This window comes from Saimiri boliviensis, chromosome 2 (assembly GCF_048565385.1).
Source record: "Saimiri boliviensis isolate mSaiBol1 chromosome 2, mSaiBol1.pri, whole genome shotgun sequence".
In the NCBI taxonomy this organism is placed as follows: domain Eukaryota; kingdom Metazoa; phylum Chordata; class Mammalia; order Primates; family Cebidae; genus Saimiri; species Saimiri boliviensis.
Genome location: NC_133450.1, coordinates 30,070,567 through 30,094,836, shown reverse-complemented (window position 1 = coordinate 30,094,836; position 24,270 = coordinate 30,070,567). Strand labels below are relative to the sequence as shown.

Here is a 24,270-nt window from a genome sequence, read left to right as displayed (position 1 = left end):
TTTGCAAACATAAAAAGGAATATATGATATGAAATAAAGTGGCTAATACTTTTCTAAAATTTCACCACTGCCACCACCCCCCAACAATTGTAAATTAGTCCTGATTATAAATTGCATCCAAATTTCAATATTAAAATGTAAGAAAGATGTAGATCCTTAGAATCAATTAAATAAGATGTATTTTAATATCAAGTATTGAAAGCTACATATTTTTGTAAGCCAACTTGGAGTGAAGTGTATGGGTGTTACATAATGATTTTCTTATTTTTTCTCAGAGACATTTAAATAAATCATTCTGATTTCAAGAAATTAAAGCATCCTCTTTGTATATAAAGTCTCAAAGAAAGAAATCAATCCTTTTAATGGTAGAAACCAAGGCTAATAGTTATTGCATGAAAAGTGAATCAACAAATTACACCAATAAAAACCACGTTGGGGCTGATGGCTCACGCCTGTAATCTCAGCACTTTGGGAAGCCAAGGCGGGCAGATCATGAGGTCAGGAGTTCTAGAACAGCCTGGCCAACATGGTGAAACCCCAGCTCTACTACAAATACAAAAAATTAGCCAGGTGTGGTGTTGCGTGCCTGCATTCCAGCTACTCAGAAGGCTGAGGCAGGAGAATCACTTGAACCTAGGAGGTGGAGGTTGAGGTGAGCAGAGATGGTGTCATTTGTACTCCAGCCTGTGCAACAAAGCAAGACTGTCTCAAAAAATAAATAAGTAAATAAAAACAACTTTGTTTTGTGTTTTTTATCTTTCTTTCTTTCTTTCTTTCTTTTTTTTTAAAGGCTAAAGCAACAACAATCAAAGAAGCCTTAGCGAGATGGGTGAGTACATGAGCTTTTCCTTCTTTTAGAAACTGTACAAGGAAAAATTTTGGATAGTTATTCAAATCCAGCTATTTAATACAAAGGATCTTTTTGGTATTGGAGCTCTTCAGCTATCTTGACTATGGTGGTGGATGCATGAACCTACACAGATGAAAAAATTGTATAAAACTTAGTACACACATACTAACACACAGCCATACATGCACATGAGTACAAGCAAATTTGGGAAAATCTGAGTAAAATCAGGGGATTGTATCAATAGCAATATCCTAGTTATATTATACTATAGTCATAAAATGTTATCCTTGGGAGAACTGGACAAACTTCAAATATCATAATAAATTTTTCAATTGAAAAAATCTGACCACTGGAAAATTTAAATATGGAAAGCATGATTTTATCTATTGCTATAAAATTGCTGGAATTTCTGTGTTAGTACATTTTCTTTTTCAACTTTATAATCGCTAAACTACATGTCATTTTCATATGCTAGAGTCATATGAATTGTGGATTATCTAGGCTTTAGAGGGTGACTTTAGCCTCCTGAAGGTTAGTACAGAGGTAATCAATGTGGACAAATGTAAATCATGCATATACAATTGAAAAAAAACGACCGGGCGCGGTGGCTCAAGCCTGTAATCCCAGCACTTTGGGAGGCCGAGGCGGGTGGATCACGAGGTCGAGAGATCGAGACCATCCTGGTCAACAAGGTGAAACCCCGTCTCTACTAAAAATACAAAAATTTAGCTGGGCATGGTGGTTTGTGCCTGTAATCCCAGCTACTCAGGAGGCTGAGGCAGGAGAATTGCTTGAACCCAGGAGGCGGAGGTTGCGGTGAGCCGAGATCGTGCCATTGCACTCCAGCCCGGGTAACAAGAGCGAAACTCCGTCTCCGAAAAAAAAAAACAATTGAAAAAAAACACTAAATAAAAATACTAAAGCATATAGCAATACTAGAAAGGAAACTACATTGTAAAAAATGTGCATTATATGTAAATTATATTTTCAGTATTCTATAACATGCTAATAAAGTTTGAACAGTTATAATTCAGCATATAGACAGAATTGCCATAGAGTACAGAGATGACTCCTGAATTTCTGTGACCATAAACTTATTTGTCTATGTTATCAGTAGTTTTTTTGCATCGCTTCTTGGCCTTTTGGCTAAAATCAAGTGTAGTTTTTTTGGTATAATAATGTACCTTTTGCTTTATAACTAGGCTTTGAATAAAAAGGCTTTCAGAAGCATTGGTGTCTAGGGAAAATAGACAAAGTTCGGTAAAATAATGAAATGCTTGAATTCTTGTTTTAGTACTTATAAATTTCTCATTTACTTTAAATGTATTTTTATAATTTATTTCTGTTTGGTTAAATATATAATGAAAAATCTTGCCGGGCGCGGTGGCTCAAGCCTGTAATCCCAGCACTTTGGGAGGCCGAGACGGGTGGATCACAAGGTCAAGAGATCGAGACCATCCTGGTCAACATGGTGAAACCCCGTCTCTACTAAAAATATAAAAAATTAGCTGGGCATGGTGGTGCGTGCCTGTAATCCCAGCTACTCAGGGGGCTGAGGCAGGAGAATTGCCTGAACCCAGGAGGCGGAGGTTGTGGTGAGCCGAGATCGCGCCATTGCACTCCAGCCTGGGTAACGAGAGCAAAACTCAGTCTCAGAAAAAAAAAAAAAAGAAAAATCTTAAGAACAAAGGAGGATGGAGTAGACTTAGTACACGATTTAATTTTCCTTGAATTGGATGTTGAGACTTTATTTTACTTATAGTAACTAGTGTTTTTTTGTTTTGGCTGGTAGAGTCTGTTTCTAGATTACATTATGGCCATACATTTTTTACTTTTTTTTTTTTTTTAAGACAGTATCTTGCTGTGTCATCCAGGCTGGAGTGCAGTGGCACAATCACAGTTCACTGCAGCCTCGATGTCTTAGGCTCTAACACCTGAGTAGCTGGGACTACGGGTGTGTGTCACCACACCTGGCTAATTTGTTCTTGTTGTAGAGACAGAGTCTCATTATGTTGCCCAGGCTGGTCTTGAACTCCTGAGCTCAAGTAATCCTCTTGTCTCAGCCTCCCATGGTGCTGGGATTACAGGCATGAGCCACTCTGCCTGGCCCATGCATTTTTGACTTTGATTATTTGAAAACATCAAACTCACTTTTTCACTGATTCACCCAACATTTATTGAGGATCTACTAGATGTCAGTTTCTCCTCCTCTAACCTACAAATAGATGATATAAAAATAAGCACTGAGTGGATGTGTTTTAGATCTTTACAACTGATTGTATATTTTCTATCATTATTATTATTACTTTGATATATTTTATTTTTCTTTTAATTTAATTTTGCTAAAGTATGGATAGGGTTTTACTGTATTGGCCAGACTGGTCTCAAACTCCTGAGCTCAAGTGATCCTCCTGCTTCAGCCTCTCAAAGTGCTAGGATCGCAGGCATGAGCCATTGTGCCCAGCCTATTTTCTATTATTGATATGTGGTGATTTAAGTTTTTGAAAGGAGTTTTGTGTGTCTTATACTGCAAGAGGTTATAAAAAACATAGTAAAGCAAAGGAAATGGTCCTTGAGCTTCTAGTTTTGTTAGTTAGTTTGTTTTTCTGGGGCCAGGATCTCTGTCCCCCTAGGCTGGATTGCAGTGGAGCTCAGGTGATCCTCCTACCACAGCCTCAACCTCCCAAATTACTGGGACCACAGTCATGCACCACCACATCTGGCTGATTTTTAAATTATTTGTAGAAATGAGGTCTTACAATGTTGCTCAGGGTGGTTTCCAACTCTTGGGCTCAAGCAATCCTCTTCCCTTGGCCTTCCAAAATGCTGGTATTACAGGCAGGAGCCACTGTGCCTGTTTGTCTTTTTACTATTGAGTTGAGTTCCCTTGTCAGATGAATAGTTTGCAAATATTTTCTCCTATTCGAGAGATTTTCTCTTCACTCTGTTGATTGTTTCCTCTGCTATGTAGAAGCCTTTTATTTTTATTTTTATTTTTTGAGATGGAGACTTACTCTGTTGCCCAGGCTGGAATGCAATGGAATGATTTCGGCTCACTGCAACCTCCACCTCCTGGGTTCAAGCAATTCTCCTGCCTTAGCCTCCCAAGTATCTGGGATTACAGGCATGTGCCACCATGCCTGGCTCATTTTTGGTATTTTTAGTAGAGATGGAGTTTCACCATGTCGGCCAGGCTGGTCTTGAACTCCTAACCTCAAGTGATCCACTTGCCTTGGCCTCCCAAAGCACTGAGACTACAGGCGTGACCCACCGTGCTTGGCCAGAAGCTTTTTAGTTTTAGTTCCATTGCTTATTTTTGTTTTTGTCGACTGTGCTTTAAGGTCTTAGCCATAAAATCTTTTCCTAGACCAATGTCCTGAAGTGTTTTTCCTATATTTTTTTCTAGTGGCTTTATAGTTTTGAGTCTTTAAGTCTTTAATTCATCGTGGTTGATTTTTTGCATATGGTGAGAGATAGGGGTCCAGTTTCATTCTTCTGCATTTGGTTATCCAATTTTTCCAGCACCATTTATTGAAGAGGGTATCCTTTTCCCAATGTGTGCTCTTGGTGCCTTTGTCAAAAATCAGTTGACTGTAAATACATGGACTTATTTCTGGATTCTCCATTCCATTCTGTTGGTCTTTGTATCTGCTTTTATACCAATACGATGCTGTTTGGGTTGTGTTCACCTTATAATATGTTTTGAAATCAGGTAGTGTGTTAACGTCCAATTTTGTTCTTTTTGCTCAGAATTGTTTTAACTATTTGTGTTCTTCTTTGGTTCCATATAAATGTTAGGATTTTTTTCTATTTCTGTGAAAATAACATTGGTATTCTGATAAGAATTACACTGAATCTGTACCTTGCATTAAGCAGTATGGTCATTTTAATTATATTAATTCTTCTGATCCATGAATATGAGATGTCTTTGCATTTGTCTGTGTCCTTTTCAAATTTTAAATGCCACAAAAATAAAAGTTTTTTTTATTTCCTTTCACTTCCATTTGGTAGGAATCTAACAGTTACCTGATTCAGCCAAATATAAATCTGATTATCAGGGTTGGTAGGTAAATGTTTTCAGTAAGTTAATGATAAAGAATTATTCAACAGTTTGTTAAATTCTAACAATTGTTTTGAAATAAACATAGAAAAATCTTGGGAAATTCTGACCTCTTTTGGTTCCACATTACAATCATGGATTACTTCTTCCAAATGTATTTTTCTCATAGGAAGAGAAAACTGGCCAGAGGCCATCTGAAGCCAAAGAGATAAAACTTTATGCCCAGATTCCCCCCATAGAGAAAATGGATGCATCCTTGTCCACGCTTGCTAATTGCGAGTAAGTTCTCTTTTCATCCTTCCAGTATTGCTGTCAGGTTTCCCTTTCTTTTCTTAAACACACAAAATAGGAAAATATGTTTGTTTTCTGTGGTCTTCATTTTTTTTTGTTTGCTTACTGTAGTTCTCCCTTTGGCAAGGCCAAACGTGAAAAATTACTGGTTTATAGGATTATTAATAGAAAAATATTGAACGGTACCATATTTTTAGTACAGTTGTTATAATGTGTTTCAAAATATAAATCAAGTCTTTTGGGAGAAGCTAAATAACACAATAAACCATATACAGAGAGCATATATTTTCTCCCATTCAACAGGTTTTGTCTTCTTCACTCTATTGATTGTTTCCTCTGCTTTGCAGAAGCACATATATATATATATAATTTTTTTAATAGAGATGGAGTTTCACCATCTTGGCCAGGCTGGTCTTGAACTTCTGACCTTGTCATCCACCCCCCTCAGCCTCCCAAAGTGCTGGGATTACAGGTGTGAGTCACCACACCCAACCTCACATTTTTTTAAAATACAGAATATTTCATGAATGTATATGTTAGCCTTGTGCAGGGGCCATGCTAATCTGTCGTTCCAGTTTTAGTACACGTGCTGCTGAAGCGAGCACCGCAATAAACTATGACTCTGTTATGAAATCTACCACTTTCTCTTGTAAAATTATCCACCAAAGTCAGAACTATATTTACTTATGCCTAAGTGATACCCCTTAAAAAAAAAACCTTTAAAATTATAAAAAACTTAAACATCTGGAAAATATAAACAGCACAAAGAAAAGGAATTAACATTAACCCAAATCACAACACTTTGTGAGAACCAGTGCTAGCGTTTTTGTAGAGCCTTCTAACTTTTTTTAAAAAATTCTAATTGGGATCAAATTATCCTTTTTTTTTTTTTTTTTTTTTGAGACATTCTTTGTCACCCAGGCTGGAGTGCAGTGAGTGATCTCGGCTCACCGGAACCTCTGGCCCCCAGGTTCAAGCAATTCTCCTGCCTTAGCCTCCCAAGTAGCTGGGACTGCAGGCGCTCACCACCATACCCAGCTAATTTTTTGTATTTTTAGTAGAGACAGGGTTTCACCATGTTGGCCAGGCTGGTCTCAAACTCCTGACTTCAAGTGATCCACCCACCTTGGCCTCTCAAAGTGCTGGGACTACAGGCATGAGCCACTGCGCCCGGCCTACTTATTTTGTAATATATCCTGTGACTTTAATTTTCAGATCTATAGTAATTTCTTTAATTTATTTTCTCAAGACGTGATTTAGTAGGATTCTTTGGTTGATTTGAGGCAATTATATCATGTTGCCTTGTAACCGTGTTTTTAGGCTACAAGTTTCTCTTGTCAGGGCTATAGTATACCATAGAATCACTGGGTTTTTGTTTGATTGTTTTCTGATTTCTTCACCCTGTGTTTGTCTTAAGTGTGATCCTTGATTACCTGTACTTTATGCAGATCAGCCCCATCCCAAATTTATAGAAACAGAATATTTACTGATGAAATCTAGGAATCTGAATTTACAGTAAGTAACTTGGGTAATTCTAGGACACATATTTGTGAACCCACTATTAGACTAATATCCATCTGTGGGATCAAAGGGGAGAGCAAACATTTAGCTTTTGTATGCAGCTTGTTCTTTGTGATGAGAACACAGTGTGTTATAAACCAATCTCAAAGGCAAACGAACTTGAGAAGGTTTTGTACTTCATACCAAAGTGCCTTGTAAATCACCTGGAGTCAACCTGTTCATATTTTGCTGATAATCTCTTTGCACTGGCTCCCTCAACAAGAATTAAAGAATTATTTCCCAACCATATTCCTAGATTTAAAGGCACTCCATTTTTCACTAGGAGTTCTCAGGATTGGGGGATGACTAGAAAATATACATGATATAGTAATTACTTTATGTATAGTCTTTACATGATATAGTAATTCCTTTTTTTTTTTAAGACGGAGTTTTGCTCTTATTGTCCAGGCTAGAGTGCAATGGCGCAATCTCGGCTCACAGCAACCTCTGCCTCCAAGGTTCAAGCAATTCTTCTGCCTCAGCTTTCTGAGTAGCTGGGATTTCAGGCATGTGCCACCACGCCCAGCTAATTTTATGTTTTTGGTAGAGATGAGGTTTCACCATGTTGGCCAGGCTGGTCTTGAACTCCTGACCTCAGGTGATCTACCCGCCTCTGCCTCCCAAAGTGCTGGGATGAGCCACTGTGCCCAACCTCTTTTGCTGTTTTAAATAGAAAAAATAATAATAATAATAATAATAATAATAAAAGAATGATTCTTTCAAGTAAAATCATGAATAAGATGCATGATCTGGAATCAAACTTACCTGGGTTTTAATTTTGGTCCTGCCACTTTATGACTATGTAGTATTGAGAGAATATCTTTGTGCCTCAGTTTCATTGGTAAAATGTGGATAATGATAATACCCAAAAGATTATTGTGATGATTAAAATAGTTAATACAAGTAAAGTGCTTAGAAGAATACTGGATACACATTAAGTGTTAAACAAAATTAGCTTTTATTTCTGGGCATAGTGGCTTATACCTGTAATCCCAGTGACTTGGAAGTCTTAGGCAGGTGGAAGTCTTAGGCAAGTTCTTTTGAGCCCAGAACTTTGAGGCTGCAGTGAGCTATGATTGTACCACTGCACTCCAGCCTGGGCAACAGAGTGAGACCCTGTCCTCTTAAAAAAAAAAAAAAACCACACACTTTTATTATGTATATATGTAGATTTTGTTTGTTTATGTTTTGGTAGGTTTTTGTTCTTTTTTGAGACAGGATCTTGCTCTTTTGCCTAGGGTGGACTACAGGTGCACACCACTGCTCCTAGCTTTATTTTATTCTTTGCACGAAACTTACTAAGATATTTAAAGTTTTATCAAGAAAAGAAGACTGAGGATGTGTAATTCTGTCCCCTTTAAAAATTTTGTTTTTATATAATTAAAATAACTTATAGAAAAAGTCTGGGAAGATACATATGAAGACTATTAAAAGTCAGTATCAGCTGGGTGCAGTGGCTCACGCATTTGATCCCAGAACTTTGGGAGGCTGAAGTGGGCGGATCACAAGGTCAGGAGTTTGAGACCAGCTTGGCCAACATGGTGAATCCCCGTTTCTGCTAAAAATACGAGAAAATTAGCTGGGCATGGTGGTGCACACATGTGGTCCCAGATACTTGGAGGCTGAGGTAGGAGGATCACTTGAACCTAGATAGGAGGCACATGTTTCAGTGAGCTGAGATTGTGCCACTGTATTCCAGCCTGGGTGACAGAGTAAGACCCTGTTTCAAAAAAAAAAAAAGGTTACATATTAATTTTTTTCAATATAAATTTTGGAATGATTGAATACATGAAAAAAAATCTCTTTCCACAAATACATATACATAGTTTTGTGGAGTTTTTTTTTTAACACAAAGGATCATATAAAATATATTGTTCTATGGCCAGGCGCGGTGGCTCACGCCTGTAATCCCAGCACTTTGGGACGCCGAGGCGGGTGGATCACGAGGTCAAGAGATCGAGACCATCCTGGTCAACATGGTGAAACCCCGTCTCTGCTAAAAAATACAAAACATTAGCTGGGCATGGTGGCACGTGCCTGTAATCCCAGCTACTCAGGAGGCTGAGGCAGGAGAATTGCCTGAACCCAGGAGGCGAAGGTTGTGGTGAGCCAAGATCGCGCCATTGCACTCCAGCCCGGGCAACAAGAGCGAAACTCCGTCTCAAAAAAATATATATATATATATTGTTCTAGGCTGGGCACAGTGGCTCACGCCTATAATCTCAGCACTTTGAGAGGCCGAGGCAGGCGAATCACCTGAGATCAGGAGTTCGAGACCAGCCTGGCCAACATGGCAAAACCCCGTCTCTACTAAAAATACAAAAATTAGCACAGCATGGTGGCGCACACCTGTAATCTCTGCTGCTTGGGTGGTTAAGTCATGAGAATTGCTTGAACCTGGGAGGTGTAGGTCACAGTGAGCTGAGATCATGCCATTGCACTCCAGCCTGGGCTATAGAGTGAGACTTTATCTCAAAAAAAAGAATTGTTCTGCTAGATGGTTTTTAAACTATGTATCATAGAAATCTTCCCAAGTCAATATCTATAGCCCAATCTCCTTTGTTTTAGTGGCAGCTTAGTATTTCACTATCTGTTCCTCAGTTAACAGGTGTTACAGGTTTTTTTTTTTTGAGACAGAGTATCCCTGTGTCACCTAGGCTGGACTGCAGTAGTGCTATCTCTGCTCACTGCAACCTCTGCCTCCCAGGTTCAATCAATTCTCCTGCCTCAGCCTCCCGAGTAGCTGGAATTACAGGCGCATGCCGCCATGCCCAGCTGATTTTTTTTATTTTAGTAGAGACAGGCTTTCACTATGTTGCCCAGGCTGGGCTCAAACTCCTGAGCTTAGGCAATCCGCTGCCTCAGCCTCCCAAAATGCTAGGATTACAGGCGTGAGCCACCTCGCCCAGAGATTTTTTTCAATTTTTCTGCTATTCCAGTAACACATATATCTTTTGGCATTTAATTAATATTTTGGTAAGATGTATTTCTAGAAGTGAAAAAGTGGGTCAAGAAATGTTATGCCTTAAAAAATTTGATAATACCAGGGTAAGGCGTGGTGGCTCACACCTCTAATCTCAGCACTTTGAGAGGCCCAGGCAAGTGGATCACTTAAGGTCAGGAGTTCAAGAACAGCCTGGCCAACATGATGAAACCATGTCTCCACTAAAAATACAAAAATTAGCCGTGCATGATAGTAGATGCCCATAATCCCATCTACTTGGGTGGCTGAGGCAGGAGAATTGCTTAAGCAGGTAGGTGGAAGTTGCAGTGAGCTGAAATGGTGCCACTGCACTCCAGCCTGGGTGACAGAGGGAGACTCCATCTCAAGAAGAAAAAAGATCGTTAATGCCAAATTGCCCTCAAGAGAATTTTTTTCAAATTTTCAATAAGTTTTTATTAACTTACGTAATTAGAGAAAAACAACAATTTCAAAATGAAGTGATAACTGCTATGTTTTTTTTTTTTAAACAGAGTCTCATTCTCTCCCCCAGGCTAGAGTGCAGTGATCTCGGCTTACTGCAAACTCCTCCACCCAGGTTCAAGTAATTCTCCTGCCTCAGCCTCCCAAGTAGCTGGGATTACAGGCGACCATGCCTAGCTAATTTTTTTTTTTTTTTTTTTTTTAAGTAGAGATGGGATTTCACCATGTTGGCCAGCCAGGCTGGTCTCAAACTCCCAACCTCAAGTGATCTGCCCACCTTGGCCTCCCAAAGTGCTGGGATTACAGGCGTGAACCACAGTGTCTGGCCAATAAATGCTATGATTGAGTGGGGAAAAATATGCCTTAAATACTATCTTTCATGGGCACTATTGTTAAGGAATAATTTCTGATTTACCACTTAAGTTTTTCACATTAATTTAAATTTTTTCTTTGTTCTTTTAAAGGAAGCTTTCACTGTCTACAAACTGCATTGAAAAAATTGCCAACCTGAATGGCTTAAGTAAGTGATTCACAGTAACAGATGATTCATGGATTTCCTAGTTATTATAATAAACATTCCAGAGACAATATGTAATTCCAGAAGCTGGCACCTGTTTTAGCCATACTTGTTGTCAGACAATAAAATACATAAACTATGTCTTTTTTTTTTTTTTTTTTTTTTGAGACCAAGTTACGCACTTATTACCCAGGCTGGAGGGCAATGGCGTGATCTCGGCTCACTGCAACCTCCACCTCCTGGGTTCAAGCAGTTCTTCTTCCTCAGCCTCCCGAGTAGCTGGGACTACAGACATGAGCCACCATGCCCAGCTAATTTTTGTATATTTAGTAGAGACGGTTTCACCTTGTTGACCAGGGTGGTCTCTATCTCTTGACCTCATGATCCACCCACCTAGGCCTCCCAAAGTGCTGGGATTATAGGCGTGAGCCACCGCGCCTGGCCAACTATGTCTTAAGTTTGATTATCCAAAGAAAATTAGAGATAGCATGAGCTATGAACATTTTAAAGACATTTGAAAGCTTTTATAGAGTTAGAGTTGAGACATCTTAAATAGAGTATCAGATTTTTGATTATATATTTCTTTGTTCAGATTTGTTTTTTCTGTATTTCAAACTTGTTATATTTAAATGTTAGTTCCTTGTCATCCCCATTTTTTTTCCTGTACTCCTTACTCTTGTTAATGACATTGCACCCTCCCAGTTGCCAAGGCCTCTGACTCTTTATTAGTTTCCTATGGCTGCTGTAACTTGATAGCTTAAAACGATAGATATTTATTCTCTTATGGTTCTGGAGACCAGAAGTCTAAAATCAGTTTCATCTGGCGAAAATCAAGCCATACTCCCTCTGGAGGCTTGAGGAGAATCTTTGTCTATCCTTTTTCAGCTTCTGGTGGCTGCTGCATTCCTTGGCTTGTGACTCATCACTCCAATCTCTGCCTATAGTCACATTGGCTTCTCCTTCTGTGTCAAATCTCTGTCTGCCTCCCTCTTACGAGGATACATGTGATTGCATTAGGGCACACCCTGATCTTGAGGATAATTTCCCCATCTCTCAAGATCCATAATCACATCTGCAAAGTACTTTTTTATGCCATATAAAGTAACATTTACAGGTTCTAGGGATTAGAATGTAGGTATCTTTTGAGGAGCCATTGTTAAGCCTACTACTATGGTCTCTCTTCAAGCCCTACATGCAAGTTTATCACTAAATCCTGTTAACTCTACTCTTTGAAGGAGCTCTCAAAGAAAGCGTTGCTTTTCCATTTCCAGGAGTTACAACTTTAATTTAGACCCTCATCATCTTCCCCGTAGGTCATTGTTCTTCAAACATTTGACCACTTTCCATAGTAAGAAATACATCTGAATTTGTTATACATTGATATGAATATACATATCAAATATATACATACAGATACAAACTTAAATAAAGTTTGTAAGACAGTATTTACCCTTATATAGCAAGGTTCCAGTATTTTTTTTTTCATTATGTTGCCCAGGCTGGTATTCAGTGGTACAATCTCAGCTCACTGCAACTTCCACCTCCTGGGTTCAAGTAATTCTGAAGCCTCAGCCTCCCAAGTAGCTGGGATTACAGGTGTCCACTGCCACACCTGCCTAATATTTGTGTTTTTAGTGGAGACAGTTTCACCATGTTGACCAGGCTGGTATTGAACTTCTGACCTCAAGTGATCCGCCCACCTCAGCCTCCCAAAGTACTGGGATTACAGGTGTGAGCCACCAAGCCTGGCCAGTTACAGTATGTATTTTTACATATTTATTTCTGCTTTTTTTTTTTTTTAAATGCTGATCACAACACACTAAATTGATTTCACAACCTGTTAATTTAGTCTCATGACCCATAGTTTGAAAAACACTGTCTTACAACTTTTGCAATAGTAAAACAGGTCAGGGTCACTGGTCTCATTATCTAAGGTGTTACCCAAGGTTCATTGTCTCATGACCGAGAAAATTAAGGAATGTAGATGAAAAGGGTGAGGTTGCAGTGAAAGTTTAATGAGTGAAAAAAGACAGCTCTCTGTAGCAGAGAGGGAAGCCTGAGTTGCTTTATTTTTTGCAGTTGAATTCAAAAGCTTTTATAAGAAACTCCTCTCACTGCTGTGACTGTTTGAGTAACTCCTCTTATCCGAAAAGCTGTCTGCACAACTCCCCTTTATCTACGTAGTTGTTGGTATGTCTCTAGGCAAGCATAAAGCACTGCTTCTCTTGTTTGTAAAATTGTGGGTTTATTTTAGGTAAGTCCCCCTCCTCCCCATACAAGTTCCCAGGGAGCCTACTATGTACATGTCTGAAAAGGGAAAGAAACTTTTTCCTGGGAGCCTGCCAATTACACAAAGAACAATCTGTGCTGGACCCTACATACTTATCCATGCAGGTGCAGCCTGAGTTTTCCCCAGGGTGCTCTATTTTTGCCTGTAGCTGTGATTTTTCAGATGGGCTGCTTTTCCAAGGACCAGCCCTAACTGTTTACCTAACAGATCCCTCAATAGCCTCCTAACTGATCTCCTTTTCTCCTGTCTTTCTGCCCTTCAGGTGGCCTTCATCACTGATAACAGAGTTTTCTTTCTAAAAATATTATTTGACTATCATTATATCAGAGGCCTTTTAATGGTACCTCTTTGCCTAGAAAAGACCAAATGCCTTAATGTTGCATTCAAAGTCATTTAAAAACTTGTACTATCCAGTTCACACCCAAATATTTTAAAAATGACTTTGTAACATTTATTAATGCAGTACTTTTCACTGAGAACAGCTTCTTTCTGTAACAGGAAAATCCTGTCAGAAATTAAGATTTAAGAATGCAGCCAGGCACCGTGGCTCACACCTATAATCCCAGCACGGGAGGCTGAGTCAGGTGGATCACTTAAACTCAGGAGTTCAGGACCAGCCTGGGCAACGTAGTGAGACCCCTGTCTCTACTAAAAATTTAAAAAATTTTCTGGGCATGGTGATGTGTGCCTGTAGTCCCAGCTGCTTGGGAAGAGGATTGCTTGAGCCCAGGAGAGTGAGTCTGCAGTGAGCTAAAATGGTGCCACTGCACCGCAGCCTGTGCAACAGAGTAAGACCTTATCTCAAGAAAAAAAGATTATGAATGCCATGTTTGAATGTCACTCCCTCCTTAAAGACTTCCCTCAACTTCATCATCAAAATTAATTACTCTTTTGGGAATATTCATAACAGTCTACCTTGGATTATAATAATAATTACTTATATAATTATTGTGAAAGTTGAGTTAGTGTATATAGAGTACACAGAATTGTGCCTGGTGCATATAAAATGCTCAATAAATATTAATCATTATTATAGTTAGTTGGGAAGACGTTCTGCTCTTAAGATAGTGAATTGAGAAAAAGCATCATCTTATTAATCTTTTAATCTTCTATTCCAGTACCCCTCAACCCTTTTATCTTACTCCAGAAATAGCCTATAGATAATAGAAATAGAAATAACCTTTAAAAAATACAGATAGGTATTTTATTTTTTAACCAAATCACAGTCTAATTATTTAAAAGATTAAAAGCAAATGATTTTTTTTTTAAATATCAAATTTATTTTATTTCACTTCTAATTCGTCATGGAGCAAGGTGGACAATACATAAATATATGTTCTTATTTTCTAGTGTGAGTTCTCATAAGAGATTTGAAATACGTATGTTCTCAAACTTAAAATATTCTCTGCTGCTGTTTTATCCTGTAATATTTTTATTAGCCAGCAATTTAAGACCACGTGTTCCAGATAGTTAATCATTTTTTAATTTAATAGTGACATGTTATGAAATTATACCTGTAGTATTTACCTTAGATGATAGGTCAATGTTATTTTCGACTTGATTACCCATTTTTGTTAACACAACCGTTCTTACTCATTGTATAAGGATATCTATTATATAAAACTTATTAAAGCTTTATTATACTAGATGTATAATTGTGTAATATGATTCTAGTAAACAAAAAAATGTTTTCTTTTCACTACAGAAAACTTGAGGATATTATCATTAGGAAGAAACAACATAAAGAACTTAAATGGACTGGTAGGTTGTTATTTATCATTATTTTATTTATTTAATTTGCACACATACATGAATAATTTCTTGGATAAATTCCTTGAAATGGAATTGCTAGGTCAAAAGATATGAGTTTCTTTTAAGACTTTTGTGACATAGTCTCAAGTTGCCCTTCAAAAAGTTTATAACAACCTATGATGTGTGAGGTTTCCCGATTTCCCATACCAGCCTTGGGCATTTAAAAATTTTTTGACATGTCTTATTTTTATATTTATTGGCTATTTAAATTTCCTTCCATAGAAGGTGAGGTGGAACAATTACATAAAACTAGTCAATTTCAGGAAAGATGAAGTGAATTTTTCTGCATAATTTTTAATATGTTTATTGTTAAATAATTCATAAACTTACTGAAATTTTGTATGGCCCTGACTCCTTTTCCCTTCCCAATAAATTTTAATACAGAAATTCAGAATTTATTATATTTCAGGCTGAATTTAACTTTGAGTTACCTATAAAGGAATAGTTTGCAGATAAATGTACTCCAGAATGTTTAGTATTAATATGTACTTGATGTTCCCCCCAGGTATTTATGGAATCCCTTATAGAATCCCAAATTCTCAAGTAATGCTATAGTATGTAATTTCTTCCATAAAATGAAATAAATACGCAGAGACCACAAACAAATTATAAATATAGGATTGAAGGCATGTATTAAGATGCTATCTGGCTAAACCATCACTTATTTTAGATATCTTCACTTTCTATACACTCCTATCAATGATACTCAGTAGTTAGTTTTCTTTCCAGGATGTAATGTGGGGTGTGTGTCCAAAAGCTTTATTACTTATGTTCAGACTAAATAAAAATAAAGCTATGGCTAGGCACAGTGGTTTATGCCAGTAATCCCACCACTTAGAAGGCCAAAGTGGGAGGATCACATGAGGCCAGGAGTTGACCTGGGCAATGTAGAAAGACCTTGTCTCTACTGAAAATTTAAAAAGAAATTAGCCAGGCATGATAGTCCCAGCTACTTGGGGGGCTGAGGCAGAAGGATTGCTTGAGCCCAGGAGTTTGAGTTTACAGTGAACTATGATTGTGCCATAGCACTGCATAAAAGAAAATGAAAGCTGCATAGGGATGCAGATACTGGGCTTCAAATAGGTTCACATACTAGGTGACTTACTCACCTAGATACACCTGCCTCATAGCATGTTTTAAATAGTGGTCTTAGTAAGTTGCAGATGATTAGTGTGTGAAACATGGAGTGTTAAATTGAAGAAAAAGGGTTTATTTAAAACTACTCAAGACATTATTAAGGTACATTATAAGCCCATTTGTATATATGATCTGGCCTTTGCCTTTCTTTCTGATCTCATTTCATGTTTCTCTTCTCCTAGTTGATAATCTCTAGTGACGGGCCTTCTTTCTGTTCCTTTACCATGCACAGTTCATTCCCACCTGAGGGTCTTTGTACTTGCTGTTCCTTTTGTGTTAAAACTCTATTACCATGGATTTCCACTATGTGGGCTCCTTCTTAACCTTCACATCTCAGCTCAGATGTCACATCCTTAAAGGTGACCCAATCACCCTATATCTAAAGTGGCTCTCTAAGCAGTAATGCTTTTTGTTTTTGTTTTTGTTTTAGACAAGGTCTCACTCTGTCACCCAGGCTAGAATGCATGGCACAATCACAGCTCATTGCAACCTTGACCTCCTGGGCTCAGGCCATCCTCCCACCTCAGCCTCCTGAGTAGCTGGGGCCACAGGTGTGGACCATCACGGCCAGCTTATATTTTAATATTTTGTGGAGATGGGGTCCCACTATGTTGCCCAGGCTGATCTGAAACTTCTGGGCTTAAGCAATGCTCCTGCCTCAGCCTCCCAAAGTGCTGGAATTACAGGCATGAGCCACCATGCCCGGTGGAGTAACTCTTTATTTTTTTGAACCAGGGTCTCACTGTGTCGCCCAGGCTGGAATGTCATAGTGCTATCTTGGCTCACTGCAACCTCTGCCTCATGGCTCAAGCAGCCCTCCCACTTCAGCCTCTCCAAAAGCTGTGACTAAAGACACATGCTATCACACTTGGCTAATTGTTTTGTATTTTTGGTAGGGGTCTCACCATTGTTGCCCAGGCTGGTCTTAAACTCTTGAGCTCAAGCAGTCCACCTGCCTGACCTTCCAAAGTGCTAGGATTACAAGCCTGAGCCACCACACCTGGCTGTGTAAAACTCTTACCAGTTGTAATTTTATTTTTTCATGTTACTCACTATTACCTGAAATTCTTGTTTGTTCTCTCTCTCTCTCTCTCTCTCTCTCTCTCTCTCTCTCTCTCACACACACACACACACACACACACACACACATCCTAATGACCATGTCAGTTTTGATTTTTGTTTGCTTAGAGACAGGGTCTCACTCTGTCACCCAGGCTGGAGTGCAGTGGCATGATTATAGCTTACTGTGATCTTGAACTCCTGGACTCCAGCAATCCTTGCTCCTCAGCTTCCTAAGAAGCTGGAACTATAGGTGAATAGATGAGGTTACAGGTGTGCACCACCTTGCCCAGCTGATTTTTAAAAAAATTTTTTGTAGAGATAAATTCTCACTATGTTGCCCAGGCTGGTATTGAACTCCTGGCCTCAAGTGATACTCCTGCCTCATCCTCCCAAAGTGCTGGGAGTATAGGCATGAGCCATTGTGAGGGTCTGGCCAATTCAGTTTTGTTAATTAGCATCTACAATACTGCTTGATTCATATAGTAGACACTCTGTGTTTATTGAGTGACTCAGTATGTTTTATTACAATTACACAACTATTACTTAAGTTAAAATTTTAATTCTAGGCCGGTTGTGGTGGCACATACCTGTAATCTCAGCTACTAGGGAGGTTGATGCACGAGAATCACTTGAACCTGGGAGGTCGAGATTGCAGTAAGTCGTGATAATGCCCACTGTACTCCAGCCTGGGTGACAGAGCAAGACTCTGTCTAAAAAACAAACAAACAAACAAACAAAAACACACACACACAAATTTTTTTTTAATTCTAAAAGTTACATGTTCATTGCAAAAACAAATCAAGCAATTTATAAACATATGAAATATGCTATGAAAATCTTTTGTTTTTCTACCTTCTTCTCCCTTCCAGCTCCATGAAGTAACAAAAATTTTATTGGTTTCTAGACTTTAAAATCTTTTCTGTGCATACACAAATAAATAACTGTGTGTGTATGTGTGTGTGTGTGTGTGTCTGTGTGTCTGTGTGTGTGTGTATATGTGGGCCATATTGTTTGCTAGTGTACAAGGCATTTTTTCCTATAATTTAGCTTTTTCATTCAATAATAATAATATCCTTCAATGTCAATACATGCAGATTTAATACTTTAAAAAATAGCTGTATAGTTTTCCACAGTATCAGTGTACAATAATGTATTTAACTATTCCTATACTTCTGGCATTTAGATTATTTCCAGGTTTTTTTTTTTTCTGAGTGAGGAGTGTGAGTGCTCTTTCTCTCTTGCTCTCTCAATTTCTTCCTTTTTCTTTTCTTGCTATTACAAATCATGCTGCAATGAACATCTTTGACTCAGAAGTTAGTTTTGTATTTACATATGATGGGATAGATTTTTATAAGTCAAAAAGCTGAGGATATTTTTGTGCATTTAAATTTTTGATAGGTACCTCAAATTGTTCCCACAATGCTAATGCTAATTTCTATTTCCATCACTGGTGCATGGATGAGGATTTTCCCCTCCACCCTCAACATCATTGAGTAGTATTCATATTTTTAACATTTGCCAATACGATAGGCAAAATGGAGTCTGGTGCTATTGTTGACTTTTTTTCTTTTTTTTTTTTTTTGAGACAGGGTCTCTCTATGTTGCCCAGGCAGGACTCAAACTCCTGGGCTCAAGTGACCCTCCTGCCTCGAATCTCCTCAGTAGCTGGGACTATGGGCCACTATTTGTGGCAGGTACTGTGTTATTTTAATTTCCATTGTCTAGTCAGTTGTGACTTTGAACGTCTTTTCTTTATATTTTTATGTAATATTTAATATAATTTTATATTAAATTTTATAATATAATATAATTAATACATATATTTATATATATACTTTTTGTGAGGCAGCAATCTGACTTTGTCACCCAGACTGGAGTGTAGTAGCACGATCTCAGCTCACTGCAACCTCCTTGACCTCCTGGGCTTAAGTGATCCTCCTGCCTCAGCCTTCCAAGTACGTGGGACTAGAGGCATGTACCACCACACCTGGCTATTTTTTTTTTTTTTTGGTAGAGACATGATTTCCCTATGTTGCCCAGGCTGATCTTGAACTCCTGAGCTCGAGCAATCTGCTCATGTTGGCCTCCCAAAGTGCTTAGGACTAAAGGCATGAACCATTGTGCCTGGCTGAACGTCTTTTTATGTACTGATCATTTAGACTTCATCTTTTGGAAATTGACCAAACACATTTTTAAGCTACTTTTCTACTAAATTTATCTTTTTCTTACTGAATGATAGGTACTCTTCAATATTCCTAATATCCATTATTAAAAATGTTATTATATTATTGTTGTAGTTATCTTTATTGACTACACAGCAGGCTCTTTACATGCATTATCTCATTTCCAGCTCACAAGTAGATAACGTTATCCTCATTTTAAGGTAAAGAAACGAGGCTCAGTTATGTAAAGTATTCAAGTATAGTGAGCAGGTATTCTTTTTTTTTTTTTTTTTTTTTGAGACGGAGTTTCGCTCTTGTTACCCAGGCTGGAGTGCTATGGCGCGATCTCGGCTCACCGCAACCTCCGCCTCCTGGGTTCAGGCAATTCTCCTGCCTCAGCCTCCTGAGTAGCTGGGATTACAGGCACGTGCCACCATGCCCAGCTAATTTTTTGTATTTTTAGTAGAGACGGGGTTTCACCATGTTGACCAGGATGGTCTCGATCTCTCGACCTCGTGATCCACCCGCCTCGGCCTCCCAAAGTGCTGGGATTACAGGCTTGAGCCACTGCGCCCGGCCAAAATTTTTTTTTTTTTTTTGAGATGGAGTTTCACTCTTGTTACCCAGGCTGGAGTGCAATGGCACGATCTCGGCTCACCGCAACCTCCGCCTCCTGAGTTCAGGCAATTCTCCTGCCTCAGCCTCCTGAGTAGCAGGGATTACAGGCACGTGCCACCATGCCCAGCTAATTTTTTTTGTATTTTTAGTAGAGACGGGGTTTCACCATGTTGACCAGGATGGTCTCGATCTCTCGACCTTGTGATCCACCCGCCTCGGCCTCCCAAAGTGCTGGGATTACAGGCTTGAGCCACTGCGCCCGGCTTTTTTTTTTTTTTTTTTTAGCATGAAATAGGAGATTTTCTCTATTCATTGTCACAGATACCTCTTGACGTTTTTTTTTTTTTTTTGAGACGTAGTTTCGTTCTTGTTACCCAGGCTGGAGTACAATGGCACGATCTCGGCTCACCGCAACCTCCGCCTCCTGGGTTCAAGCAATTCTCCTGCCTCAGCCTCCTGAGTAGCTGGGATTACAGGCACGCGCCACCATGCCCAGCTAAGTTTTTGTATTTTTAGTGGAGACGGGGTTTCACCATGTTGACCAGGATGGTCTCGATCTCTTGACCTCGTGATCCACCCGCCTCGACCTCCCAAAGTGCTGGGATTACAGGCTTGAGCCACGGTGCCTGGCCCTTTTTTTTTTTTTTTTTTTAGCAGTGCTACCCAATGGACAATGTGCCTGGCGTAACAGTTATGAACAGGCATTCTTAAACACTGTTGCTAAGACAGGCAGTTTGTCAATAACTATCACAATATTCAATATATATTTACTTTGTCCCAACTATTCTATATTTAGGAGTTTTTCATACATGGACAAAAATGGTGGAGCAAGTATTTCACTGTAGCATAGCTTGTACAAAAGACTGCAATAATCTTAAGTGTCTGTCAGCAGTGGGCTAGCTAAATACATTAATAAATACTATGCATTGAGGAAAAACAATGAGGTGGAACTTCTGTCTGTGTGTTGAGATGGAATATTTGCAAGATATGTTAGGTATAGAAAAAGCAAAGTGAATATTTATATGTACATATATGCATAGAATATTTCTGGTGATGGCTGTTACTTCTGGGAAAGGGAGCTGGGGTACAAAGTGAGAAAGACTTTTTATACTTGTTTGTACTGATTGATTTCTAAAAATCTTGTATATATTATTAATACTATTTCTGTTAAAATACTGATTATTTTTCCCTTAAAAATAGAAAAAAAGAAGAAAAAAAAAGCAAAATAACAACAAAAAAATACAAACAAACAAAAAATGCACTCATGTTTGGAGTAGCATTATTTATAATAGCCAAAAGGTGGAAACAGCCTAAGTGTTCACTGACAGATAATTTGGAGAAACAAACAAAAAAGAAGCTAATGAAGGAGGGGAGAGGGCAGAGGGAAAGTGGGCGGGGCAGAGAAGAAGAAGAAGTGGAGGACTTAAGTCACATTAGTCAGACCTTGGCAATCTGATTGCAGGTTCCATATTGAAATTTAATGCAGTTTTCAAAATTACTGATATATTTTCTTCATTTGTCTCTTGTCTTTTTACCTTATTCATGGTTGCCAAATGGTATTTAAAAAATTTTTTTAGTCAAATCTTTGTGGTTTCAGTGTTTTGTATTTTACATAGATGGTCCTACTAGATTGTAAAAATAGTATTATCTTTTCTTTTTTAATTAAAAATTTTAAGTCTATACTTTTAAACCATGTGGAGTTTATTTTTACATGTGTCACGAGGCAGGTATCATGTCTTTTTTCTTCTTCTTTAATTGATTAGCCATTAATTGAAAAGTCTCCTTTTCCTGCTGTTTGGAAATGCCACCTGCTAAACTCCTGGATATGCATGGGTAGGTTCCTGGTTGCTAGTCACTTTCTTTCTGTTTGTTGTTCTTTCTATACATTTCAGCTTCAATATCATGCTGCTTTAATTTTCTTTAACTTTAAAATGTGTTTTTATATCTATTAAAACAAGTCCTCTCTCTTTTTTCAAAATATTTATGAGCATACTCTTCAGAGAAACTTGAGAATCATTTTATCAAGTTATCGTAATACATCTGGTAAATTATTCCATTTCAGCACACACAAGTAAGTTCTACCTTGTTGTTTTCCTCAATGCATAGTATTAACATATTTAGCTACTCCACTGCTGATAGACCCTTAGATTGTTGCAAACTTTGTACAAGTTGTATTGCTCTCCCATCTTTTCCATGTATGAAAAACTCCTAAATATTAAATTTGTGAGTTGATTTGGAAAGAAGTTATATCTTTATAATAATGAATCTTACAAGAAGATGTATTCATATTTTTTATGTCCTTCAGTAGAATTCAGTAGTTTTAATTCCTATAAGGCCTTATATAAATTGATTTCTGAGTAATTCTTAAATTAACACATTGTATTTTAGTCAGACCTTGGCAAGCTGATTGCAGGTTCCATATTTTGTACCTATTCATAGGGGACAGTGTGATGTTTTGACAAACACACACACACACATATACATATATATATGTATATATATATATATATATATATATATATATATATATATATGTTCTGTAATGATCAAACCAAGGTAATTAGCACATCAATCACTCAATAATTTATTATTTCTTTGTAGTGAGAACATTCAGAATCTTCTCTTCCAGCTATTTTGAAATACAGTCATGCATCACGTAATGACTGGGATATATTCTGAGAAATGCATTATTAGGCAGTTTTGTTGTGTGAACATCATAAAGTATGCTTAGACAAACCTAGATGGTATAGCCTACTACACCCCTAGGCTATATGGTATAGCCTATTGCTCCTAGGCCACAAACCTGTTCAGCATATTACTGTACTGAGTGCTGCAGACAATTGAAACACAATGGTAAGTATTTGTATAGCTAAACATAGAAAAAGTACAGTAAAAATACAGTGTGAAATATAAGAGATGGTACAGGTGTGTAGAGCAGTTATCATACATGGAACTTGCAAGACTGCAAGTTGCTCTGGATGAGTCAGTGAGTGAGTGGTGAGTGAATGTGAAGGCCTAGGGCATTACTGTACACAACTGTAGATTTTATAAAACACTGTACACAGGCTACACTTAATTTATAAGCAAGTTTTTGGCTGGGCACAGTGGCTTACATCTGTAATGCCAGCACTTGAGGAGGCTGAGGCAGCGGGATCACTTGAGGTCAATAGATGGAGTCAAGCATGGGCAACATAGTGAGACCCCATCTCTACAAAAAAAAATACATGTTAGTTGGGTGTGGTGATACACACTAGTCCCTGGGTATCAGGAAACTGAGGATTGCTTGAGCCCAGAAGTTTGAGTTTGCAGTGAGCTGTGATCACACCACTGCACTCCAGTCTGGACAACAGAGCAAGACTGTGTCTCTAAATAAATGAATAAATTAATTAAAATAATATGTTTTTCTTTCTTCAATAATAAATTAACGTTTGCTTACTGTAACCTTTTTTTTTTTTATTGAGGCAGTTTCACTCTGTCACCCAGGCTGGTGTGCAGTGGCTTGATCTCAGCTCACTGCAACTTCTGCCTCCTGGGTTCAAGCTATTCTCCTGCCTCAGCCTTCCAAGTAGCTGGGATCACAGGTGCTCACCACCATGCCTGGCTAATTTTTTAAAAAAATATTTTTAGTACAGATGGGATTTCTCTGTGTTGGCTAGGCTGGTCTCAAACTCCTGGCCTCAAGTGATCTGCCTGCCTTGGCCTCCCAAAATGTTGAGATTACAGGTGTGAGCCACTGCAACTGGTCAACTTTTTAAACTTTATAAACTTTTCAATTTTTTTTTAACTGTTTGACTTTTTGTAATAACACTCAGCTAGAAACACAAACACATCGTATAGCTGTACGAAAATATTTTCTTTCTTTGTATCCTTATGTAAGCTTTCTATAAGCTTTTTCCTATTTTTAAATTTTTAAATCTTTTTTACTTTTTACACATTTTTGTAAAAATGAGAACATAAATACATACATTAGCCTAAGCCTACCCAGTGTCAACATTGCTGTCTTCCACTCCACATCTTGTCCCACTGGAAAGTCGTCAGGGGTAATAACACACATGGAGCCCTCATTTCCTATGACATCAGTGCTTTCTTTCTAGAATACTTCCTGAAGGGCCTGCCTGAGGCTGTTTTACAGTTAGCTTTTTTTTTTTACATACATAGAAGGGGTATACTCTAAAATAACCATAAAAAATATAGTAAATATATAAACCAGTAATATTGTCATTTATTATTATTATGTATTATACGTAAATGTATGTGTTATGCATACATTTTTATACTAATATCACCACAAACATGAATAATACCTTGTGCTATGACATTATAACTGCTGGGATATCACTAGGCAATAGAAATCTTTCAGCCCTATTATAGTCTTATGGCACCACCATTGTATATGGAGTTAATCATTGATTGAAATGGTATGCATTGCATGACTGTACGCATTATTGTTAATTATAGTTACCCTACTGTGCTATTGTGAATTTGCT

The 24,270-nt window shown here is 38.1% G+C and overlaps 1 protein-coding gene and 1 pseudogene across 1 annotated transcript in view; one reads left to right on the top strand and one right to left on the bottom strand.

Annotated features, from left to right (window-relative positions):
- Positions 1-24,270, top strand: part of DNAL1 (dynein axonemal light chain 1) — a 43,819-nt gene that overhangs the window by 5,554 nt on the left and 13,995 nt on the right. Inside the window, exons 2-5 of the mRNA XM_039468967.2 lie at positions 791-829; positions 5,080-5,189; positions 10,650-10,705; positions 14,698-14,753. Of these exons, the coding sequence (XP_039324901.1) occupies positions 791-829; positions 5,080-5,189; positions 10,650-10,705; positions 14,698-14,753 (261 nt within the window). The remainder of the gene's footprint in view (positions 1-790; positions 830-5,079; positions 5,190-10,649; positions 10,706-14,697; positions 14,754-24,270) is intronic.
- Positions 5,707-5,806, bottom strand: LOC120364120 (U6 spliceosomal RNA; annotated as a pseudogene).